This window comes from Pseudophryne corroboree, chromosome 3 (assembly GCF_028390025.1).
Source record: "Pseudophryne corroboree isolate aPseCor3 chromosome 3, aPseCor3.hap2, whole genome shotgun sequence".
NCBI classification, from domain to species: Eukaryota; Metazoa; Chordata; class Amphibia; order Anura; family Myobatrachidae; genus Pseudophryne; species Pseudophryne corroboree.
This window is the reverse complement of record NC_086446.1, coordinates 51,673,478-51,694,679: the sequence shown is the minus strand read 5'-3', so window position 1 is coordinate 51,694,679 and position 21,202 is coordinate 51,673,478. Positions and strand designations below refer to the sequence as shown.

The window sequence follows — 21,202 nt, the reverse complement described above, 5'->3', positions numbered from 1 at the left end:
CAGCCATAAACCATCAATGATTAAGAATCATCGATGGTCGATGGCCATTCTTACCTGGGAGGGGTGCCAATGCATTATTATCAGTGTTCTTAGTGCTAGGACTGTGCATCGCTATTTCTCTTCCTCCAACATAGTATCAGAAGCCTCAGCATGATAGCACCCAGGTCCGGCGCTACCCGCTCAGCAAAGGGATGCAGTGCAGGTAGGCACCAGGCAGGAGAGGCGCTGTACCTACTCTGCATCCCCGCTGCTGCGCCTGGACCCCCTGCTGCTGCCAGCCGCTGTGCCTGTCACTGCATGTCAGGCAGCGGCGGCAGCAGCTGAAAGCCTCCTCTCCTCTCCCCCTCCCCTCCTGTGACAGTGACTGAACGGAGCTAAATGGGCGGAGGAGACGAGGCTACACGGGACCATCAGATTGCAGTGCCACAGAGGAGGACATGCTGCTCCAGATCCTGCCAGCCAGGGAGAGTAAGTGAGAAAGGCTGTGTCTGTTTGTGTGTGTGTATTTATGTATGTGTATGTGTGCGCGGGGAGGGGGGTATGTGAATAAACTGTACTTCTGTGGGCGTTACATGTAAGCTGCTCTAATACTGGGTTTATTATGTGTAAGCTGCTCTACTACTGGGGCGTTACATGTAAGCTGCTCTAATACTGGGTTTATTATGTGTAAGCTGCGCTACTACTGGGGCGTTACATGTAAGCTGCGCTAAAACTGGGTTTATTATGTGTAAGCGGCGCTACTACTCGGGTGATACGTGTAAGCGGCGCTACTACTGGGGTCATTATGTGTAAGCGGCTCTACTACTGGGGTCGTTATGTGTAAGCGGCGCTACTAGGGGGGTCATTATGTGTAAGCGGCGCTACTGCTGGGGTCGTTATGTGTAAGCGGTGCTACTGTTGGGGTCGTCATGTGTAAGTGGCGCTACTACTGGGGTCATTATGTGTAAGCGGCGCTACTACTGGGGTCGTTATGTGTAAGCGGTGCTACTGTTGGGGTCGTCATGTGTAAGTGGCGCTACTACTGGGGTCATTATGTGTAAGCGGCGCTACTACTGGGGTCGTTATGTGTAAGAGGCGCTACTGTTGGGGTCATTATGTGTAAGCGGTGCTACTACTGGGGTCCTTATGTGTAAGCGGCGCTACTGCTGGGGTCATTATGTGTAAGCGGTGCTACTGCTGGGGTCCTTATGTGTAAGCGGCGCTACTACTGGGGTCCTTATGTGTAAGCGGCGCTACTACTGGGGTCGTTATGTGTAAGCTGCGCTACTACTGGGGTCATTATGTGCAAGCGGCGCTACTACTGGGGTCATTATGTGTAAGCGGCGCTACTACTGGGGTCGTTATGTGTAAGCTGCGCTACTACTGGGGTCATTATGTGTAAGCTGCGCTACTACTGGGGTCGTTATGTGTAAGCGGCGCTACTACTGGGGTCGTTATGTGTAAGCGGTGCTACTACTGGGGTCGTTATGTGTAAGCGGCGCTACTACTGGGGTCGTTATGTGTAAGCGGTGCTACTACTGGGGTCCTTATGTGTAAGCGGCGCTACTACTGGGGTCTTTATGTGTAAGCTGCGCTACTACTGGGGTCATTATGTGTAAGCGGCGCTACTACTGGGGTCGTTATGTGTAAGCGGCGCTACTGTTGGGGTCATTATGTGTAAGCGGCGCTACTACTGGGGTCATTATGTGTAAGCGGCGCTACTACTGGGGTCGTTATGTGTAAGCGGCGCTACTACTGGGGTCGTTATGTGTAAGCGGCGCTACTGCTGGGGTCATTATGTGTAAGCGGCGCTACTACTGGGGTCGTTATGTGTAAGCGGCGCTACTGTTGGGGTCATTATGTGTAAGCGGCGCTACTACTGGGGTCGTTATGTGTAAGCGGCGCTACTACTGGGGTCGTTATGTGTAAGCGGCGCTACTACTGGGGTCGTTATGTGTAAGCGGAGTTGCTACTGGGCCGTTATGTGTAAGCGGCGCTACTACTGGGGTCGTTATGTGTAAGTGGCGCTACTACTGGGGTCTTTTATAATCCGTGTTCTTAGTGCTAGGAGTGTGCATCATTACTTCTCTTCCTCCAGCTCAATTTCCAAAAATATCCAGCAGTAACAGTGGCTCCAGCATCACACTTTGAAGCTTGCAGTTATTAAACTGAACACTAGATGGCGATATAATAATTTGTGAAGAGAACGGTCTTTATACATACGAATAAACAACGATTCCTATAACACGGAGAAATATGTTATAAGCAGCGAGTGAAATACTTTGAATCAGGTAATCCAACAAAGAGTTCACAGATCCACATATAATAAATGTGAAGGATGATGGGGATCAGAGAAAGGAGTACCAGTTTGTGGAGACAAGGCAGGTAGGCAGGTGACCCCGGACACATAAAAAGCACAGTCTCCAGGTCACTTGGACACCTCCGGTCACCAGTTCCCTAGGGGTATTCCAGGTCCTATTGAGGTGAAAGGAGGAGAACAAAAGGTGAAGGAAGAGTGGGAAGGAGACTCAGTGAGAATAAGGATAACACACCAGGGCCAAAATTTACTAATATTCGTGTTTGTGTCGGTTTGTGTAGTGTTTAAACTCTCTTGTATCGGGTGCATTTTCATGCAACTTTTTGAAACTATATACATCAAGTTCAAGTTACTAAGCATTCGAGTTTATTGCTTTCGTGTTTTCCGATGTCGATGCCAGTGGGGGGTTTTTGGCACATTTACGGCCGTCATTGTCGTTTGCGTACGTGTTTGTGTTGTTTTTGCTGGGTTTTTTTCTAAGTTAAACGCGGCAGGTTTTTTTTTTTCCCGCGGCCGCATTTTCACTTTTAGTTTAGTTTTTCATCCCCGTTTGTGATTGGTTGTGTTTTAGATGGTAGGAGTGTCTGTGCGCAACCATATAAATACGCCCCAAACCGTCCGCACCTCGTGGGTTTAATTAGTGGTGAGGAGGGAGGTTGTGCTGTGGAGGTTGGTGAGTAGTTGGTTTGGTGAGGAGTTTTTTGGGTGATTTCTGAGTGTAGTATTGTGTTTGAAAGTAGTCTTGTCACTCTTGTAGTCTTGTTTTTTGTGGTTTTGTCTCATTTTTGGTCCAAGTTTTTTTAATTTATAGTCCCTTGTCTGTGTGTGTGTGTGTGTGTGTGTGTGTGTGTGTGTGTGTGTGTGTGTGTGTGTGTGTGTGTGTGTGATTTGTGCAGTAATAGTGGAGGAGCGTGTTGTTTGTCTTTTTATTTTTCTGTGTTAAGTGTTTAGACACACAATTATGTGTGACTCAGAGGTGGGTGAGGTGGAGGGTGTGAGTGAGGGGGAGGAGGTCGGTCAGGTGGAGGAGGTGAGTGTGAGTGAGGTTAGTGAGGTGGAGATGGGTGAGGTTGCTGCAGCAGCCTCAAGTGACAGTGATAGTGACAGTCAGACAGCTCCACAGCCACACACCACTACTAAGACTGGGCGGAATGTCAAGTTTAGTTATGCTGAAAATGTGGCATTGGTGTGGGAGCTGATGAAGTATCAGCGGCAGCTATTTGGGCCTGAGTCCGCCAAGGTGCCAACACGGAAGAAGACGGTGTTGTGGGCGAAACTTGTTGCTGCTGTCAATAGTGAGGGGGTGGTCAAGCGGACGGAGGACACGTGCCGCAAACGGTACTATGACATAAAGCGACGTTTCAAGTCCAAAATGGCCAAGGAGGCGAAGTCGGCTCGAAAAACCGGTGGTGGCCAGCCCTATATTGCAAGATATCTGGACTATGAGGAGCCCATGCGGAGTGTAATACCTCCTGAAGTAGTCTCTGCAATCCATGTCCTGGATTCAGATAGGCCCAGGAAGAATGGTGATCATGTGTATTTGCATTAACATTCTATGACCTTAATTATTATTATTATTTTTTTTTCAAATGTGTGTCATGTGACGTTGCATATTACTCCCTTCTTCAAGTGTGTGTCAGCCAATAAAAAATTTTGGGTATTGATTTCTACAAAAGCCAATGTAACATCTTACTTTATTGTATGTCATGTTTTTTTTCTGTATATTTTCCATGTGTAGTTTGGACTTGGTGTGTCATTGAATTGTCCAGCAATAATGTTTTCCTTTTGCACATTTTTAAGTTTTTAATTTGGACTATGTTTTATATGTATGTTATCCATGTGCAATGTTGCAAAAACAGTGGTTAGAGCTGGAGTAGTGGGAAGTGGTTTGGAAACCACTTACATGTGTACTGTCATTATTACTGAATGTAATCATTTGTTTTAAAAACCCACCATTTGTTTGTTGAGTTTGAGTTTGTATTTGTACCCTGACACAACACTGCAGTATAATTTTTTTTATTTATTTTTTATTTTATTTTTGTTTTTTGTTTTTTTTGGCTCATATAGTGGTAATGTGTGTTTGGAGTGCCACATCACAGAGCAATTTCTATATTGCATCTGTAAGTTTTTTCCTTTCATTACAAAATGAAGATGTGTGTTTTTTTGGTTGTTAGTGTATGTTTTTTTACTTGTGTCCTATGTCTGTGTCCTGTACATGCTTTCCTGTGTTGCACTTTCCATAGTGCATATGGCTATTGGACAGTGTTTACTGTTTTATGTAGTGGTTTTTGGGTTTACGGTCCTTATGTTTTTATTTATAATAAAACAAGCATTTTTTAAAGAATTAATGTTTATAAGCATAATGGGTGGATCTATAAACAATAGCATGAATACATGAGATTTTGTTTTGGTTTTACAGTGTTGGAAAAAAGCAGTACTGGTCGTCCTACAGTAACTCCCATGACATCTGATGATGATGACGCTGCGGAAGCAGGTAAAGTGTCCATTGTAGTATAGGGTATGTTTGTAAAGGAATGGCCATAACCAAATTTCACTTTCAATACTAGGTCCATCAAAAGAAGTCTGGAGCAGCAGAAGTCGGACTTCTGTAACACAACACCAAAAAAAAACATGTGGCAGCAAAGAAAGCAAGGTCTGATGTCCAGGGCCAACCACAGCAGGCTACCCCGCCACGAAGATTATCAACAGTATGTTCGGTCCCCCCACTCCAAATTTTGGACACACCTCCAAGACGTGAACCACACTCCCCTCATCTTGATTGAGTATCAAACTGAAATAAATTAAATAAATTTGAGTTTGTAATAAAACTTTTACTTAAACGCATTAAGTCAAAACACATCAAAATCGGATATACTTACCAAAGTCAGTAAAACATGAAATGGAATCCTAGCAAAATGGCCTTGTCCACATCCTGTAAAGATATGTATGTCCACTTCAGCCATACAGTAGCACATTGTGTGTAAGATGCTGCAACAGAAACTCATGTTTAATTTTGGAAAATAGTAAAGTTGTTTAACAAAGTTTCACATGTGTGTTTGACCTAACATTGCCAAATACATATAAAAATATTACTATGTTTTTTTTGGGAAAAGCTATAAGGTAACACATTATGGCTTACAATGTGTTTTTATGGTGGAGTATGTCTGATATACAATAAAACTAATGTGTTTGCTTTCACAATGAAGTAACCAGACACATTTGCCACAAACAGGCATATGTATGTATTGAAGTTATGAGTGATGATGTTGCTAGGCAGGATATCTGAAAGAAACAGTCAATGACATGTGTTCCATGTGTAGTGATTTGTTTTAATTTTTCAAACATATGGATAGCTAACGGATAATTTTTCCAAATTTCAGCTTCTAGTCCTGGTAACAGCATCCCTCCGCAACAACAGCAACACAGTGACATGGATGAGACAATCATGTTAGAAATGCAGCCATTAAGCCAAGGAATCAGGCCCCCAGCACCTGTGAGTACACCACCACAGCAAAGCACACCACCGCCACAACACAGCCCAACCACACCAGTAACACATGGCCCTGATCACGTGTTTTGGAGCATTTGGGCTAGACAGCAGGCCACTAATGAAGATTGCCTGCGTAGGCAGCACAAATGTTTGCAAGCCTACCATGTCATCTCAGAAGAATAACCAGAAATATGAGTAGACAAAATGAACAAACCACGAGAATTGGCAATACCATGGAACTCATGCGTGCAGACATTACACAGGTCATGGGCAACTTACAGCGCATAATGGAAGAACAGCACAGACTAATGGAAGAACAGCACAGACAACAGCAAAGCTATATGAACATTTTCCAAAACAATCAAAAGATAAATGAATCTTTATTCCGAATTGTAGACAATCAAAATGCTGCTACACGTGAACTCAATGCCACCCTCACTAACCTCAATGAAACACTCAGATCCATGCACCAACAGCAAACAAGCAGCAGTTCAGGTACGACTACTCCAAATATCACGCCAGTGTCCTCACCACCAAGGCGCTCCACCAGAGCACGCCAACACGACAGTGGTAAAGGCAAAGGCCAGTCCAAGCAGCCAACACCAAATAAATAAAAAATAGATACACCGATCTCTGTATAGAGAAGAAAATAAACACAGTTAGTAAGTGTAGGTTTTTCACAATATATATAACACTTACCACCTTGACAATTTGTGGAACATCATTAATTATAAGTGTTACAAACAACAACAGGATTTTGGCCAACACATTTAGTCTTTCACATCTTAAATTTTTTTGTGAGGAGAAAGTTATTGGATCTGTACATTGATGTTAGCATGCAGTAACAAGAACACTTGATTTTTTTCTAATCATTACTCTTTCTAGATTCCAATCATTCGCATATCCTGCAGGCAGACTAATTGGCAGCCACGCAGAATGTATGTAGCATGCAGTAACAAGAACACTTGATTTATTTCTAATCATTACTCTTTCTAGATTCCAATCATTCTTATATCCTGCAGGCAGACTAATTGGCAGCCATGCAGAATGTATTTAGCATGCAGTAACAAGAACACTTGATTTTTTTCTAATCATTACTCTTTCTAGATTCCAATCATTCTCATATCCTGCAGGCAGACTAATTGGCAGCCATGCAGAATGTATTTAGCATGCAGTAACAAGAACACTTGATTTTTGTATAATCATTACTCTTTCTAGATTCCAATCATTCTCATATCCTGCAGGCAGACTAATTGGCAGCCATGCAGAATGTATTTAGCATGCAGTAACAAGAACACTTGATGTATTTCTAATCATTACTCTTTCTAGATTCCAATCATTCTCATATCCTGCAGGCAGACTAATTGGCAGCCATGCAGATTCATCCATGACCAATACAAATTACAATGTGTTTGTTAACTCTTTTACCTTTCTTCTGTATACGACATTACAAGAATAACACAATTGAGTTGGCTAAAAAGGTCGTAATATGTTGTAATAGCATTTAGATAATTCAGTGCCAAAATGAATGTCATTATTGTTGTGCCATGTTTGTGTGTGTTAAAATGAGTAATCAGTTTAGTACACATGATGCAGAAACAAATAAATGGTATTTGTATTTAATGAGCACAAATAATGTGCATAATAATGAATATATGTGGGAAACTGTGTATTGACTTACAAATCAGCAAGTTTACTGCAGCAAACATTACGAATTAATTTTTTTTTAAAGATACTAAGTTTGTGTCCCTTAAATACGATGGACCATCACACATAGGGACACATGTATTCCTCAAGGCTAACATATTATATGTGGAGGAGTGTTTAATTAGGACACGGGTTCTCTAACTCGGACCTCAGGACCCCACACAGTGCATGTTTTGCAGGTCTCCACACAGAATCACAAGTGACATAATTATCTCCACCTGTTCAACTTTTAAAATGTGTCTGTGAGTAATTCATACACATGTGCTTCTACCGGGTTACCTGCAAAACATGCACTGTTTGGGGCCCTGAGGGACGAGTTTGAGACCCTGTGCATTAGGACGTTAAACACAATCTTAAAGTAAAATACTAAAACAAATACTTTGTGGATTATGTGTGCTTGTAATAAATTATCAGTGCAAGTTTAATAACACTTATCCAGACTTCATGCATGCCACTCATAATGTGGTTTGAGTTGTAAAATAAACACAATACACATGCTACATTTGTTTTGCATAAAGCGAGGGTATGTTTGTATGTCTCAAGGAGACAGACACATTCTGAGTGATGGTTTTTAAAAGAAAAATGGGACAACATATATTAATGCTTACATAACAAATGAAAGAAGCAAACAAAACTTACCTTAAAAAAATATTTATGAGTTTTTGCCTAACCTGCCTCCCTACATCTGTACTCCAAGTATCACCAGATGTCTCTAATTCCTCTGCTTGCTGGCTGCTTTCTTCCTCCTCCTCCTCAACATGTGGCAGATGTTGTTGCAAACACATGTTATGAAGAAAGCAGCAGCAGAACACAATTGAGTCACCTTCAAGGGACTATACAACAAAAGGCCACCAGACTTATCCAGACACCGAAACCTAGATTTCAGCACACCAAAACATCTTTCTATCACATTCCGCGTGGACTTATGTGCATGATTGTAATTGTGTTCAGCAGGGGTATCAGGTCGGGACAATGGAGTTAGAAGCCAAGAGAAACAGCCATATCCTCCATCACCTAAAAAAAAAATATAGTTACGTGATTCATGTTAAGATACAGCAACACATAAGTAACACACTGTGGGGCAGATGTATTAACCTGGAGAAGGCATAAGGAAGTGATAAACCAGTGATATGTGCCAGGTAATAAAGGCAGCAGGCAAACAGATCCTAACTGATAATTGACATATTGGAGATGATTGCCTGGTGCCTTTATCACCTTGCACATATCACTGGTTTATAACTTCCTTATGCCTTCTCCAGGTTAATACATCTGGCCCTGTATTTGGACAAAGTATACACAAGCCTACACATATCAAATGACATACCCAGCAGCCACCCATCTGGCATTTGTCCGTCCTCAAACTTATCAAAGAGGGATGACTGACTGAGGATGAAGGAGTCATGGCAGCCCCCAGGGTAACCAGCAACAACACTCATTATTTTGAGATTTGCATCACAAACCACCTGCACATTTGTGGAGTGCTCTAGATGTCGATTGGTATAGATGTGCTGCCTGCCCCTAGGTGGTCTCAGCTGAATGTGTGTGCAATCTATGGCTCCAAGCACATTGGGCATGCCAGCCAGCTCATATAAATCTACCCTGACGGCATGCCACTGAGACTCCTGGGTAGGGAAGCAGATTGAGGCATCGATGTGGGGCTGCAAAACAGCCAACACCTGTGTGTATATTTGAAAGAAAATAAAACATGAGATTTTTGGACAGAACAGGCCACCGACAGTAATTAAAACCAAACAAAAACAGAAGAGGTAGTTAGGTATACATCACCTGTGTTAATATTCTCAAAAATGAGGGCTGTGAGATTCCTATGACATCCCCAGACACAGCCTGAAAGCTGCCAGTAGCCAGAAAGTGCAATACAGCCAGGAGTTTGTGCAGGCCTGAGACAGAGCGAGAGCGTGCTGTCTCAGGGTCTAGGCCCAGTTTGACAAGGTCATACAGACGGAAAATGTTGTTACGATTTAGACGGAACATCTGTATGACCGTATCATCGGACAATGCGTTCAAGTTTAAACGCCCCCTAAAAAAATGAGGCCTGCGCAGCCTCCGCGGAACCTGTACAACCTGCTGACCATGTTCAGTTTCTTGGCCCTGGTTACTTACAGGCTGATGTCTGAGTCTGATGAATCCCGCAGCACACAAAATATCACTGGCCCACAGTCCTGCTGCCACAGTCCTGCTGCCATTTCAGAGAGTAGGTGGATTGAAATGGGCCTAACATCCTTTTATAGGCATCCTAATTCAGGTGTGAGTGATTTGTTAGTTGCAACACATGTAAACACGACTATTTTTTTGCCGCTTTTTTTAACGAATCGCAAAAAAATACGACCGCAATTGAGCGCTCAGGGACTAACACCCAAATACGAATGAATAGTGAATGCCCGTGTTGTATGAAATAACAGCCGCGTTTGACCGATGGTCTATTCATTCGTATTTCTGAACTTTGTCATTCAAACCATTACGAATAGTCCAAACACTGCCAAGATTGGTGCTTAGTGAATACCCGTATTGGGACTTAGAAAAAAAAACACAAATCGGACAAACACGATTTTTTAGTAAATATTGGCCCAGGAGTGAAGGAAGCCGAGTATGTGAGAGGAAAGGTAGTATAGAAAAAGTAGAGGGGTTCAACAAACAAAGTTAGTACAGGGGAGATGGATGCTGAGCAGCAGCCACCAGAGTTTGTAAGGTGCAGGTTGTCACAGCAGTTTCCAAGAACTCCATGGAGGGTCAGCAGACCAAGTAAGGTAGAGCAAGGGAGACACCAGGTAGTCTGGCTTCACCACACTGTCAAATACCAGCATTCTGCAGCTGGCGAGGCAATGCAGGGCAGATCACTGGCTGAAGACTTGATGGAGGCAAGGCTGAGGGAAGGTAAGATGGCTGACCTCAAAGGAGTGGCTCCTCTGGGTAGAAGGTGCACCAGATGGCCCATGATGGTGAAGGATAAAGATAAATCTGCAGTCAGCGAACCTGTCAGCATGAGTGAACGTCGTGGCTCTCACCTCCAGCCACAAAGGAAAGAGACGGTCTGCAATAGGAGGGCCCCCAGAAGGACATTGCATATGGATCTACGCTCATAATTGAGTCCCCAGTCCCTCGGATCATCAAGTGGCAGTTTAGACTGCACTAAGCAGATAAGAGGCAGACAACAGGTAGTAAGGCTGGACAATCTGTCCCAAAGAAAAGCAGTCAGGGAAGTCGAGAAGGCTTCACCACCCGGGCATGTTACGGAGTGCCGCCAGCACAATGATGTGGCACAAGCAGTTCAGCATGGTCCCGAAAGACAAGCAGATAAGACAAAGGATAGTAATAGAGCAGGATCTTCAGGAAGGGAGATGCCAGCAGTCAGTCCCGGTATCCTCCAAAATTTTGCACCAATGGGGCATCAGCGGTAATACAGGCCGTGAGCTTTGATAGCCAGACTCCGGGTTTAACGTTAAGCTCTAAGGCAAGAAAAGTCTCTTCAGGTTCGTGGTGAGATGGCAATCATGGGCAGGCAGAAATGAGCCAGATAGGATAGTAGAGGAGGATGCCAAGGGATTCCTTTTATGCTGTGAGGAGCAGTTCTAAAAAGTGGCCATGCCGGATGGCACACCCATGCAAGTCAAGTAACGCAACTTTAAATCATTGGGGGTAATTCCAAGTTGATCGCAGCAGGATTTTTGATAGCAACTGGGCAAAACCATGGCCCTCATTCCGAGTTGTTCGCTCGCAAGCTGCTTTTAGCAGCTTTGCACACGCTAAGCCGCCGCTTACTGGGAGTGAATCTTAGCTTATCAAAATTGCGAACGAAAGATTCGCAATATTGCGAAAAGACTTCTCTGTGCAGTTTCCGAGTAGCTCGTGACTTACTCTTCCAGTGCGATCAGTTCAGTGCTTGTCGTTCCTGGTTTGACGTCACAAACACACCCAGCGTTCGCCCAGGCACTCACCCGTTTCTCCAGCCACTCCCGCGTTTTTCCCAGAAACGGTAGCGTTTTTTCACACACTCCCATAAAACGGCCTGTTTCCGCCCAGAAACACCCACTTCCTGTCAATCACATTACGAACACCAGAACGAAGAAAAAACCTCGTAATGCCGTGAGTAAAATACCTAACTGCATAGCAAATTTACTTGGCGCAGTCGCACTGCGGACATTGCGCATGCGCATTAGCGTCTAATCGCTCCGTTGCGGGAAAAAAATAACGAGCGAACAACTCGGAATGACCCCCCATGGTTTTGCCCAGTTGCTATCAAAAATCCTGCTGCGATCAACTTGGAATTACCCCCATTGTTCAGAGTCTGCAATTCATAGGCTATTACATTTTCCCTCGAGTGTCCTGCTCCATGGGAACACCAGAGTCTGGCCTAGCACTGGCCTTCAACCATTATGCACAAACTGGTCTCCAATAAAGAAAATATTATTCGTTAACACTATAGACAGTCCACAGAGTAGGGTAGGCTGTAGAAGAGAAAGTCTAGGAAACCTTCTGCTTCTAACATATTTGACATAAAATAACATAAGTGGTCAGGAAAAGTTTAAACTTTGCACACACAGCAGCCTCATTATACTGCATGCCGTGGGCACAACTCTAGTAAAATCTTAGTATATACTACTACCACTGTGGTTAGAGCTGCGGGAGGGAGGGGTTTTCCGGGCATCTGGAAACCCCAGCACCATATCTGCAAAACACGTCTGGCTCTCACAGAATTCTATAACCTTGCTTTAATAAAGAAATTACCATTTCTTCTTCTTCTGTCAGGGCAAATGTGGCCACTTGTCTTGAAGCAGTTTTGTGCCTCTTAACTCCCACCACAACACGGGTTGCTGTTCCAGCCTCCACGTCAAGTGTATAATGAAACCTCTCCTGCCATTCATCAACCTTTGAATATTAAGACACAATGATGCGGATTCAGACTTCTGTGGTCCACTGCTGCATCCGAGGATGCAGCATCAGATCAGCTGCCTATCAGATGTCTGAGTAACACTCAGGAGACGCAAACCCTGACCTCAGGAGGCCTATAAATCGGAGCTGTCATGCCCACGTTTTATCAAATGCTCCCACTCACTGCCTCCGTCCCCACCCTGATATGGCAGCAGCTTGCTAATCATGCTGCGGCGTCTAGGTCACTGTGAGCGTGGTCACAGAAAGTAGACAATGCGTAGATCTCAAACCATCAGTGATGAGCGTTAACATCCAGTTAAGGTACATCTCTGAAACAGACCCAACATCAATATGAAAAATTGCATCTATACTTTCAGTTTAACAAGTCATGAGTGTGAAGTGGTACATACGGTCATATTCTTGACCACCCCTGGTCTCTGAAGATGTCTTAAGATTAGCAAGGCTTCCAGGTAATAGAGAATACAGAGCTTGTCTTTGATGGAGAGCTGGACACCAACACTAGCATACTCAACGCTCTCCAGGAAATCTTCTTTTGCAGCGACCAGCAGAAGACGGCATTCTTCTGGTTTCAGTGACGGCGTTATCAGTGTTTGGTACCTGTTTAACCAAGAAGTTGATTAAAAAATGATATACGTGAAATAAAAAGCCTCAAGGCGGTGTGAGCGCTGTACTGTAAAGTCGCCACCCAAATTTCCAAATGGAGACCCCGTCAATTGTCGTGTGTCATTCAAATACATTGACCTTACCTCTTGGCGATGGATTCCCTTGAGACGCTCTTACTCAAGTTCTTCTGGATTACTCGGATAGCTCCAAGAAAGCGGATGCAGGCATGATATAAGTGTGGTTCCTCCACTCCCATGTTGGTGGCCGTAGTGTGGTAGTATACAAACCTTCTTATATTCTTTAAATAACCGCACAGCGTTTGGCTCTTCAGCCCGATGTTCTTCAGTTTTGTGAAAAACATATTGGTTTTGACAATATCCTTCACAAAATCCATGCACGCTTCCTGGGGATCCATGAAATATAGGTAGCGGGAAACATTTTCCACCTGTACATCCGGAGGAGAGGTATTAGTATATAGAATGGCCTGCTGGCTCATTTACAACGGCTGTGGAAAACTGTGCAAACAGGGGTGCAACTGGAACTTTGTGGGTGCAATGTTGTTGGGAGAGGAGTGAGCTTCAGCGTTGTTTCCTATCTCCTTTTAAGAGAATTTGGCCATGCACCTCTACCAAGATGGCTGCTGGAGAGTCACTGCACATGTCACTAGCCAAAATTAATAACCAAAACCGTTTTATTTATGCTCTCTAGTAATGCCACCTATAGCATGTATAGGTATACAGTATTCCCCACAGTAACGCAGAGTATGCCCCGCAGTAACGCATAGTATGCCCCACAGTAATGCATAGCATGGCCCACAGCAATGTATAGTATGCACCACAGTAATGCATAGTATGCCTCACAGTAATCCATAGTATGCCTTCCAGTAATGTATAGTATGCCCCACAGTAATGTATAGTATGTCCCACAGCAATGTATAGTATGCACCACAGTAATGTATAGTATGCCTCACAGTAATCCATAGTATGCCCCACAGTAATCCATAGTATGCCTTCCAGTAATGTATAGTATGCCCCACAGTAATGCATAGTATGCCCAATAGTAATGTATAGTATGCCCCACAGTAATGTATAGTATGTCTCACAGTAATGTATAGTATGCCCCAAAGTAATGTATAGTATGTCCCACAGTAATGCATAGTATGCCCCACAGTAATGCATAGTATGCCCCACAGTAATGTATACTATGCCCCACAGTAATGCATAGTATGCCCCACAGTAATGCATAGTATGCCCAACAGTAATATAAAGTATGCCTAGCAGTAATGCATAGTATGCCCCACAGTAATGCATAGTATGCCCCAAAGTAATGTATAGTATGCCCCATAGTAATGCATAGTATGCCCAACAGTATTGTATAGTATGCCCCACACTGATGTATAGTATGCCCCACAGTAATGCATAGTATGCCCCACAGTAATGTATAGTATGCCAAACCGTAATGTATAGTATGCCTAGCAGTAATGTATAGTATGCCCAGCAGTAAAGCATAGTATGCCCCACAGTAATGTATAGTATGCCCCACAATAATGCATAGTATGCCCCACACTGATGTATAGTATGCCCCACAGTAATGCATAGTATGCCCCACAGTAATGTATAGTATGCCCAACAGTAATGCATAGTATGCCCCACACTGATGTATAGTATGCCCCACAGTAATGCATAGTATGCCCCACAGTAATGTATAGTATGCCCCACACTGATGTATAGTATGCCCCACAGTAATGCATAGTATGCCCCACAGTAATGTATAGTATGCCCCACACTGATGTATAGTATGCCCCACAGTAATGTATAGTATGCCCCACACTGATGTATAGTATGCCCCACAGTAATGTATAGTATGCCCCACACTGATGTATAGTATGCCCCACAGTAATGCATAGTATGCCCCACAGTAATGCATAGTATGCCCCACAGTAATGTATAGTATGCCCCGCAGTAATGTATAGTATGCCTCACAGTAATGCATAGTGTGCACAACAGTAATGCATAGTATGCCCCACAGTAATGTATAGTATGCCCAACAGTAATGCATAGTATGCCCCACAGTAATGTATAGTATGCCCCACAGTAATGCATAGTATGGTCTACAGTAATACATAGTATGCCCCACAGTAATGTATAGTATGCCCCACAGTAATGCATAGTATGGTCTACAGTAATACATAGTATGCCCCACAGTAATGTATAGTATGCCCCACAGTAATGCATAGTATCCCCCAAAGTAATGCATAGTATGCCCGACAGTAATGCATAGTATGCCCCACAGTAATGTATAGTATGCCCCCACAGTAATGCATAGTATGCCTCACAGTAATGCATAGTATGCCCCACAGTAATTTATAGTATGCCCCACAGAAATGCATAGTATGCCCCACAGTAAGGCATAATATGCCCCACAGTAATGCATAGTATGCCCCACAGTAATGTATAGTATGCCCTACAGTAATGTATAGTATGCCCCACAGTAATACATAGTATGCTCAGCAGTAATGTATAGTATGCCCCGCAGTAATGCATAGTATGCCCCACAGTAATGCATAGTATGCTCCGCAGTAATGCATAGTATGCTCCGCAGTAATGCATAGTATGCCCCACAGTAATGTATAGTATGCCCCACAGTAATGTATAGTATGCCCCCAGTAATGTATAGTATTCCCCATAGTTATGTATAGTATACCCCACAATAATGTATAGTATGCCCCACAGTGATGTATAGTATACCCTGCAGTCATATATAGTATGCCCCCAGTAATGTATAGTATTCCCCATAGTTATGTATAGTATACCCCACAATAATGTATAGTATGCCCCATAGTAATGTATAGTATGCCCCACAGCAATGCTGCGTACCGGTTATACTGGTAGCATACTGAAAACCGGACTGGGTACCGGTGAGTCTGATAGCGCACAATGGCACCTGGCTGCGTACCGGTTATAATGGTAGCATACTGAATTACTGGGCTGGTAACCGGTAAGATTGGTAGTGTACTGAATTACTGGGCTGGTTACAGGTGAGATTGGTAGTGTACTAAATTAACGGGCTTGGTATCGGTGAGACTGGTAACGCACAATGGAACCGGGTTGGGTACCGGTTATTCTCGTAGCGTACCGAATTACCAGGGTGGTTACCGTGAGATTGGTAGTTTATTGAATTACCGGGCTGGTTACTGGTGAGATTGATAGTGTACTGAATTACCGGGCTGGGTACCGGTGATACTGGTAATGCACAATGGAACTGGGCTGGGTACCGGTTATACTGGTAGTGTACTCAGTAGCGGATCATGCCACGGGCAAGCAGGACTTTTGCCCGGCGCCTCAGAGCGGGGCAGCGGCAGCAGGGGGCACAGCAGCAGCGGATCTTGCCGTGGTGCGGCGCCCTCCGGACGGCGACGGCGCCCTCCGGAGGGCGCCGCACCACGGCAAGATCCGCTGCTGCTGTGCCCCCTGCCCGCTCTGAAGGGAAACTAGACGCCTTGCGTCTAGTTTCCCTTCGTGGAGAGGACCTTTTCTGTAATGATATGCGGTGCGCGTTGACGTCATCGCGCACCGCACAGCAAAGGTCCTCTCCACGAAGGGAACTAGACGCATAGCGTCTAGTTTTCCTTCGTGGAGAGGACCTTGCTGTGCGGTGCGCGATGACGTCATCGCGCACCGCACAGCGTTTCAGCGGCGCTACTACTGTACAGGGGGCGTAACTGACCACGCCCCCTGTATGAAGCCACGCCCCCCCCATGGCCGCCCGGGGCGCTCAAAGACCCTGAGCCGGCCCTGGTGTACTGGAAACCGGGCTGGGTACAGGTAAGACTGGTAACGCACAATGGAACCGGGCTGGGTACCGGTTATACTGGTAGCGTACTGAATTACCGGGCTGGTTACCGTGAGATTGGTAGTGTATTGAATTACCGGGCTGGTTACCGGTGAGACTGGAAATGCACAAAGTCCACAGGTTATATTGGGCACAGTGTGAGTCTGTATACGATGCTGGAGAGCGATGATATTCAGGGACAGAGACACTGCCTGACACTTGCTTTATACCTCCTGCACCACTCCTATTGGAGCAAGAGGTCACATGGCTACCTGTTGTGGCAATTGGGTAGTAGAATCATCTGACCGCTGGCGCTAATGGCGGCACCCTGTCACGCAGTCGGCAGCGGACTCAGTGCCACCGATCACGTGGACACCCCCTCCGTCCCTGCAACCGCCAGATGCCTGCCGGAGCCAAACAATAAGGTAAGCGCGGGATTCGCCACTTCTTGACAGCCCCACAGTAATGCATAGTATGCCCCAAAGTAATGCATAGTATGCCCCACAGTAATGTATAGTATGCCCCACAGTAATGCATAGTATGCCCCACAGTAATGTATAGTATGCCCCACAGTAATGCATAGTATGCCCCACAGTAATGTATAGTATGCCCCACAGGAAAGCATAGTATGTCCCACAATAATGTATAGTATGCCCCACAGTAATGCATAGTATGCCCCACAGTAATGTATAGTATGCCCCACAATAATGTATAGTATGCCCCACAGTAATGCATAGTATGTCCCACAATAATGTATAGTATGCCCCACAGTAATGCATAGTATGCCCCACAGTAATGTATAGTATGCACCAAAGTAATGTATAGTATGCCCCACAGTAATGTATAGTATGCACCAAAGTAATGTATAGTATGCCCAGCAGTAATGCATAGTATGTCCCACAGTAATGTATAGTATGCACCAAAGTAATGTATAGTATGCCCAACAGTAATGCATAGTATGTCCCACAGTAATGTATAGTATGTCCCAAAGTAATGTATAGTATGCCCCACAGTAATGTATAGTATGCCCCACAGTAATGCATAGTATGCCCCACAGTAATGTATAGTATGCCCCACAGGAAAGCATAGTATGTCCCACAATAATGTATAGTATGCCCCACAGTAATGCATAGTATGCCCCACAGTAATGTATAGTATGCACCAAAGTAATGTATAGTATGCCCCACAGTAATGTATAGTATGCACCAAAGTAATGTATAGTATGCCCAGCAGTAATGCATAGTATGTCCCACAGTAATGTATAGTATGCACCAAAGTAATGTATAGTATGCCCAACAGTAATGCATAGTATGTCCCACAGTAATGTATAGTATGTCCCAAAGTAATGTATAGTATGCCCCACAGTAATGTATAGTATGCCCAACAGTAATGCATAGTATGCCCCACAGTAATGTATAGTATGCCTAGCAGTAATGCATAGTATGCCCCAGAGTAATGTATAGTATGACCCACAGTAATGCATAGTATGCCCCACAGTAAGGTATAGTATGCCTACAGTAATGCATAGTATGCCCCACATTAATGCATAGTATGCCCAACAGTAATATATAGTATGCCCCACGGTAATGCATAGTATGCCCCACGGTAATGCATAGTATGCCCCACAGTAATGTATAGTATGCCCCACAGTAATGTATAGTATGCCCCACAGTAATGTATAGTATGCCCAGCAGTAATGCATAGTATGTCCCACACTGATGTATAGTATGCCCCACAGTAATGCATAGTATGCCCCACAGTAATGTATAGTATGCCCAACAGTAATGCATAGTATGCCCCACACTGATGTATAGTATGCCCCACAGTAATGCATAGTATGCCCTACAGTAATGTATAGTATGCCCCACACTGATGTATAGTATGCCCCACAGTAATGCATAGTATGCCCCACACTGATGTATAGTATGCCCCACAGTAATGCATAGTATGCCCCACAGTAATGCATAGTATGCCCCACAGTAATGCATAGTATGCCCCACAGTAATGTATAGTATGCCCCACAGGTAATGTATAGAATGACCCATAGTAATGTATAGTATGCCCCACAGTAATGTATAGTATGCCCAGCAGTAATGCATAGTATGTCCCACACTGATGTACAGTATGCCCCACAGTAATGCATAGTATGCACCACAGTAATGTATAGTATGCCTAGCAGTAATGTATAGTATGCCTAGCAGTAATACATAGTATGCCCCACAGTAATGCATAGTATGCCCAGTAGTAATGCATAGTATGTCCCCCACTGATGTATAGTATGCCCCACAGTAATGCATAGTATGCCCCACAGTTATGTATAGTATGCCTAGCAGTAATGCATAGTATGCCCCACAGTAATGTATAGTATGCCTAGCAGTAATGCATAATATGCCCCACAGTAATGCATAGTATGCCCCACAGTAATACATAGTATGCCCCACAGTAATGCATAGTATGCCCCACAGTAATGTATAGTATGCCTAGCAGTAATGCATAGTATGGCCCACAGTAATAAATAGTATGCCCCGCAGTAATGTAAAGTATGCCCCACAGTAATGCATAGTATGCCCCATAGTAATGCATAGTATGCCCGACAGTAATATATAGTTTGCCCGGCAGTAATGCATAGTATGCCCCACAGTAATGCATAGTATGCCCCACAGTAATGTATAGTATGCTCCACAGTAATGCATTTTATGCCACACAGTAATGCATAGTATACCCAACAGTAATGTATAGTATGCCCCACAGTACTGCATAGTATGCCCCACAGTAATGCATAGTATGCCGCACAGTAATGTATAGTATGCTCCACAGTAATGCATTTTATGCCCCACAGTAATGCATAGTATGCCCAACAGTAATGTATAGTATGCCCCACAGTAATGCATAATATGCCCCACAGTAATGTATAGTATGCCCCCAGTAATGTATAGTATTCCCCATAGTTATGTATAGTATACCCCACAGTAATATATAGTTTGCCCCAAAGTAATGTATAGTATGCCCCATAGTTACGTATAGTATACCCCACAGTAATATATAGTTTTCCCCAAAGTAATGTATAGTATGCCCCATAGTTACATATAGTTTGCCCCAAAGTAATGTATAGTATGCCCCATAGTTACGTATAGTATACCCCACAGTAATATATAGTTTGCCCCAAAGTAATGTATAGTATGCCCCATAGTTACGTATAGTATACCCCACAGTAATATATAGTTTGCCCCAAAGTAATGTATAGTATGCCCCATAATTACGTATAGTATGCCCCACAGTAATATATAGTTTGCCCCAAAGTAATGTATAGTATGCCCCATAGTTACGTATAGTATACCCCACAGTAATATATAGTTTGCCCCAAAGTAATGTATAGTATGCCCCACAGCAATGCTGGGTACCGGTTATACTTGTAGCATACTGGAAACCTGGGCTTGGTACCGGTAAGACTGGTAGCACATTGGGATCCGGGCTGGGTACCGGTAAGACTGGTAATGCACAATGGAACTGGGCTGGGTACTGGTTATACTGGTAGCATACTGGAAACCGGGCTGGGTACCGGTTATACTGGTAGCGTACTGAATTACCGGGCTGGTTACCGGTGAGACTGGAAATGCACAAAGTCCACAGGTAAGACTGGGCACAGTGTGACTCTTATACGATGCTGGGGAGCGATGATATTCAGGGACAGAGACACTGCCTGACACTTGCTTTTTACCTCTTTCTCAAATACTGTTGTGGCGATTGATCAGCAGAATCATCTGACCGCTGGAGCTAATGGCGGCGCCCTGTCCCGCAGTCGGCAGCGGACTCGGTGCCATCAATCATGTGGATACCTCCTCCGTCCCTGCAACCGCCGGATGCCCACCGGAGCCAGACAGTGAGGTAAGCACAGGATTCGCCACTTCTCGACAGCCCCACAGTAATGTATAGTATGCCCCACAGTAATGTATGGTATGCCCCACAGTGATGCATAGTATGCCCCACAGTAATGTATAGTATGCCCCACAGTAATGCATAGTATGCCCCGCAGCAATGCATAGTATGCCTTGCAGTAATGCATAGTTTGCCCCACAGTAATGCATAGTATGCCCCACAGTAATGTATAGTATGCACCAAAGTAATGTATAGTATGCCCCACAGTAATGTATAGTATGCACCAAAGTAATGTATAGTATGCCCAGCAGTAATGCATAGTATGTCCCACAGTAATGTATAGTATGCACCAAAGTAATGTATAGTATGCCCAACAGTAATGCATAGTATGTCCCACAGTAATGTATAGTATGTCCCAAAGTAATGTATAGTATGCCCCACAGTAATGTATAGTATGCCCCACAGTAATGCATAGTATGCCCCACAGTAAT

At 44.2% G+C, this 21,202-nt stretch overlaps 1 protein-coding gene and 1 long non-coding RNA gene across 2 annotated transcripts in view; both read right to left on the bottom strand.

Annotated features, from left to right (window-relative positions):
* Nucleotides 1–21,202, bottom strand: part of LOC135054707 (uncharacterized) — a 101,054-nt gene that overhangs the window by 14,470 nt on the left and 65,382 nt on the right. The window contains exons 5-6 of the mRNA XM_063957990.1: nucleotides 13,148–13,449; nucleotides 12,791–12,998 (exon numbers count right to left, since the gene is read on the bottom strand). Of these exons, the coding sequence (XP_063814060.1) occupies nucleotides 12,791–12,998; nucleotides 13,148–13,449 (510 nt within the window). The remainder of the gene's footprint in view (nucleotides 1–12,790; nucleotides 12,999–13,147; nucleotides 13,450–21,202) is intronic.
* Nucleotides 4,667–8,563, bottom strand: LOC135057477 (uncharacterized). The gene is made up of 3 exons (XR_010244147.1): nucleotides 6,230–8,563; nucleotides 5,176–5,284; nucleotides 4,667–5,087 (listed from the first exon to the last, which is right to left on the bottom strand). It is a non-coding gene; the product is annotated as an uncharacterized LOC135057477 (long non-coding RNA).